We start from the raw sequence: 5,085 nt of genomic DNA on the forward strand, positions 1-5,085 counted from the left end.
GACCCTCATAATTGACATTAAAGGAGGGCACGATCCTAGGACCTTTTTCCTTAGACATAATTATAAATAGTGAGCTCAGTTATCATTGTAAAAGGGGATTTTCTCCGGAAAAAACCTATACTACATTCTATACAAAGTTTTATACAATTTCACTTCCTTGCTTTTTGATCTCATCATTGCTGTGTTCGGAAATCGTGTTTACGGAATCACCATCTTTGCTATTTTATCTACATTCTAAGACTAAATATTGTGTATTTCTTTGATTGTTATATTATTTCAGGATCAAATTAATTCACTTGTCTAGAAACCACGTATAAATTTAACTGTATCGTTTTATAGGTAAACAAGATATTTAATAAATTTCTTAATATATATACAAGATATGGGCAAAAGCTACCAAGTTCTGGTGAACCGATACGTAATGCCAAACTTGCTCACTTTTGGAGAGTCCGAGCAACATAGTATCCAACATTTACATAATTTCAGTCAGAAGAATGGATCGCAACATCAAAAGATGCACAATATCCGTCATACATATGTACTGGAAAGCCAAGCAAATATCATGTTTGTTTATTAACAGGGAGATTCAATGGAACGTGACTAAGTTGTACAATAAGAGTATATCATAATGGCCAAAAAAGAAATTTGGAATTTTACTAATATTGGCACCTCTTTCTTTCTTTTGTTCAACAGTTTGAGAGGTATGACATACACTTCAAGAAACAGTTAGTTTTCGGCAATCGTAGTTAGCCATTCTGAGTGTAACTGCTGTAGTGACTCCAGCCAAAAAATGTTCTCTTAAGAAACTGATTACTTTGCTACCACTCTCTTGTATAAAACCAGATAAATAAGCAGCACTGATGAATGTAACACTCCTCCATCTCCTCTCTTTAGCATACTTTTCAAGTCCTTTTTTTATTCCTCCCCGTCCTCGTCCTCGTCCTCGTTCTCGTCCTTGTCTTCTTGTCCAACTCCACTATCCTTTATTAGTTTCACCAAAGCTTCTCCAAGGCACTTTGCAATAACAATGCTGTCTTCTAAGGCAGAACATACACCTTGACCAAGGTCTGGAGTCATGGGATGCAGTGCATCACCAACCACGCAAACGTTATTCCTCAAAATATTCCCCAGCAAAACATTCCACGGCAATCTCAATTTCAGCCGAGCGCAAGATATACAGTCTAGTGTAGTTCTCTCTACAACGACAGAGAGTTCTTTAGACACAGTACTGGCTTTGTTCAACACAAACTGCTTCAGTTTAATTGGATCTTGTTCTGCATTTCCATCAACTGCAATCCAATTAAAAAGGAACAATTAAACATGTTTAGATTAATATTCTGTAATGAGAAACACAAGCTCCTAACATCACTAAATTAGAATAATCTGTTTGCAAAATAATACTAGTAGCTGGCTTACAATGGACAGCAGATGGTGTGAATGTGCAGAACCAATACAAACTATTCTCATCACTATGAAGAAAGCCAAACCGAAGTCCACCTCCAAAAAATGCATGGAACTTAGGCTGATAACCATGTTTGTCCGGATACTCAACAAAGCCTCTAATTGCAGACCGCCCAGAATAAACAGGTTTCTGAAGCCCAAGCCAGTTTGCCGCCACAGAATTGACTCCATCACACCCAATTAAGGCCTTAATTGAAGATTGTCATAGTTAGTCATATCAGACTACAATAAGGAATTATATATTTGAAGCTTCAATAAGTAATAGGGATTCCAAGGTTGAAGAAAAAGCAATGTTGGACCATAAGCAAAAGATTCCGCAGAAAGATTTACCTTAGTTCTAATAGTGGAACCATCTGCAAGATGTACCACTTTCATTGGTCCAGATTCTTCAGTGGAAACAACCTTGGAAGAATATCTAATAGCGCCTTGAGGCAGTTCATTCTCTAATTTCTCCAACAGATCTTTCCTTCTCACGCAACGACTTTCATAATCTATACTGAAACATGATATAACTCGCCTTAGATGACTTTCTACTGACTTCAAGAACAGATATTGTGGCTGAGGACTCAGTCCATCCAGTAGTTGACGGAAGGAGAACTCAACAAAACAAATTGATCTAAGAAACACGTTGTCAACCAAGAGAAATATTGTTCAAAGATGAACTTTCTTTATCATAATCATAGGGATTAGGACAACGAACCAAATCACTTCACCAAAGAACAATCAGACAATTGGCAAGCAGCATCCCCTGAATACGCGATGCATCCTATTCATACTTAAGACCTTTGTGACAGATGTGAATGTTCTGTCCAAAGATGTCGTGAGATCGTCAAGGCTTATATGATAGTATGTGGAGATTAAATACATTAGTTTTTCTTGTTATACTTACATTACTTCGGTGTTTGCGAGTAAACTTTTTATCATAGTTATAGATCTGTATGTCTGTAGATTGTGATACTATTTTAGAGGATTGCTTATTTGTCGCAAAACCTAGATCATCTAGTGTTGGAAAAAAATGAACCTAATTAGAGGTGATGCATAAAAATAACGGACCCAACTAATATGAGAATGGATAGTTGATTGATTGATTGAAAAACTATACAAATAAATCTTTCAGTTAAGCATAGAATATTTACCAGTTATTGTCCACAAATGATACCTCCTTGATAGGTGCGCCTGAATCCGCAGAGAAACTTTTAATCCTGCAGCAATGGTTGATACTTGATAAAGAGTAAAACACAAGAAATCCCTTGCAATTTGGACAATCAAAGAATAATGTTTCCTGAGAAATTAATTTTGGAAATCAAGATACTACCACACAGAAAACAAATCTCCATTAATCAGTTTATCAATGTGACTGAAAATATAAATAGCTCTATTTATATCACAGTTTCATCAATAATGAGACGGTAAATCCACAGCCAGACTCACTCACAAAGAGAAAGTATGGAAAATAAATAAACACTTAAAGAGTTTATCGCAAACTTAATATTGAAGTTTCTCTTATTTACATGAAAAATATACGAGGTATGGATGGTTTAGTTCAATTCATACCTGTTGAACCGGAAGCAAAGGCAGTTGTTAGTATTTTGTCACAGGTTTCACCAACTATGCCACAACCGAAGCTAGCATTGTTGCGAAATAATACTGGATTTATCATAAGAAGTTCCATTATAACAAAGTTGTGCAATAGAGTAAGGTTTAATATTGAAAAATTAACACTTACGTATAATAAACACTCACAGTTGTTCCAATTTATTTGATGCTTCAAGCAAATTGAAACGAAAAGGAGGAGTAGAGGACTTCAGTTTTAACTTCCCATGTTTAATTCAAATTAGCCAAACAAAGTTACAGGACGTTTTTATAGGTTACAGGACGTTGTCATGGTAAAGAGATTTATATTTGTAACAATAAAACTTATAGGTTATTTTAGTTTCTACTAACTGAATAGCAGTAGTATTCCGCCTGTATTATATAAAAGTTACACAAACTCTTAACAATATAGCCTAATTATGGAAAAATTCATGTTTGAATCCTATAATAAGATATGGCAAAGAAAGATGTACTTCACCAGCATGATGTACAGTTAGATAGACATAGAATGATGTGCAGTTAGTTCAGTCGTCATGTGACAAGCTCTTGTTAAGTTCCCAAATATAGAACCATAAATTCAAGGACAACCCAGTTATACAATTATCACCGACATTTTAAAAGTGTAAATAATGTCACAATGAAACAGAAAGAGTGGTACAATAAGCATGTTACAGTTCAGTTGTAAAGCACAATGGCTTACAGCTAGAGCAACAACTTCAAACTAAATGTTCCTTTTTTACTTTAAGTGCATTTTGCATGTATATACTCAACACAAGCAGTAGCATAGCAACAATTTAGCATAGATAAAAGCAAAACTTTAAAACAAGTGATTACACAATGAAGATCAGGAAAAACAGGCTCATCTACGAAATGCCTTACTTAGCTGCTTCTTCTTCTGCAGAAACGAAATTCAAGGTAATCAGCACAGAAATAAAAACTTTAATTAGATGCCTCTTCTTTGGCAGAACACATATAAAAAAGATTAAAAAGTAAAACAAAGTCATACCAGAAAGACGAAGTTCAACGATCCGTTTCCATGAATATGCCGCTTTCCTTAGAGTGTTCTAAAATAGCTCTTTCCTGGGAAGCATGGTCCTGCCCTCCTTACTGAAGCCCTATATCCAATGATGACACTCGGTAAAGATTGGAAACATGCACAATAGAGCTATTTAGCAACATAATTTCCTCCTGCTCGGTTCAATTTTACTTCCAAAACCAGGTCATTCAAAAATTATGCCAGTAAACAGTTTTGATCAATGTTCAAACCCAAATGGATCACCAGCTGATGCCAGTGGTCCGTTTTAATGTATCAAAATGAAAACACTAATTCAAATCACATCAAGATGAGCACAAAAGACTGTTGCTTGGACTGGTACAAAAAGAAGTAGCTCTTTAGCAACAACATCTTGGTTCATCAAAACAAATAACAGAATGCATCAGAAAGCCATGAAGTTACATGGATTCCAGTATGTAAAAGAAAAAGAAGAGAGAATAAAAGGAAAAGAAAAGACTAAGAAAGTTGTGAGAGAGTCCTAAAGCAAAAACCTTTTTCCGGCCAAACAACAACAACAAACTCAGTATAATTCCACGAGTGGAGTTCGGGGAGGGCAGTGTGTACGCAGACCTTACCCCTACCTTGAGGGTAGAGAGGTTGTTTATTAAAATCAAATCCATGTAGCATTTATTAAAAACTTGTTCCTACTAAAAAATTCTAATGCACCTGCTCCATCAGTGTTTACGTTTTTCTTTTCCTCAGAACTTCAGATCAGTTCTCACACCAAACAATGACTCATCAACATCAAGTGAATAAAATTTTAGCCTACTAAATAATGTTTGATCAAAGTTCAATCCAGAAAGTGGTCAGTTTATATCAGTTAAATCAAACACTTTGAATAAATCCAAAGGCCAGGGCATTCCCCTTTAGGTCTCTTTCTCACACCACGGTTTGCAGTCGGAATTCTTCCAATCTCGTAACTCTTGCTACCTTCTGTCATGCATCCTGTACGACTTTTTCTAGTATGTGCGCCTATG

General features: G+C 35.7%; 1 protein-coding gene across 1 annotated transcript; it reads right to left on the reverse strand.

The window, feature by feature from the left end:
• Positions 1-542: 542 nt before the first annotated feature.
• On the reverse strand, positions 543-4,659 carry LOC107808176 (monooxygenase 2-like). Its single transcript, XM_075227590.1, has 7 exons — positions 4,061-4,659; positions 3,889-3,949; positions 3,016-3,108; positions 2,598-2,663; positions 1,792-1,957; positions 1,417-1,648; positions 543-1,289 (listed from the first exon to the last, which is right to left on the reverse strand). Exons 5-7 carry the CDS (start codon positions 1,834-1,836, stop codon positions 916-918), a joined length of 651 nt encoding a protein of 216 aa, XP_075083691.1. The 5' UTR covers positions 1,837-1,957; positions 2,598-2,663; positions 3,016-3,108; positions 3,889-3,949; positions 4,061-4,659; the 3' UTR covers positions 543-915.
• Between the last annotated feature and the right edge of the window lie 426 nt (positions 4,660-5,085).

Source organism: Nicotiana tabacum, chromosome 12, assembly GCF_000715075.1.
Source record: "Nicotiana tabacum cultivar K326 chromosome 12, ASM71507v2, whole genome shotgun sequence".
Classification (NCBI taxonomy): domain Eukaryota; kingdom Viridiplantae; phylum Streptophyta; class Magnoliopsida; order Solanales; family Solanaceae; genus Nicotiana; species Nicotiana tabacum.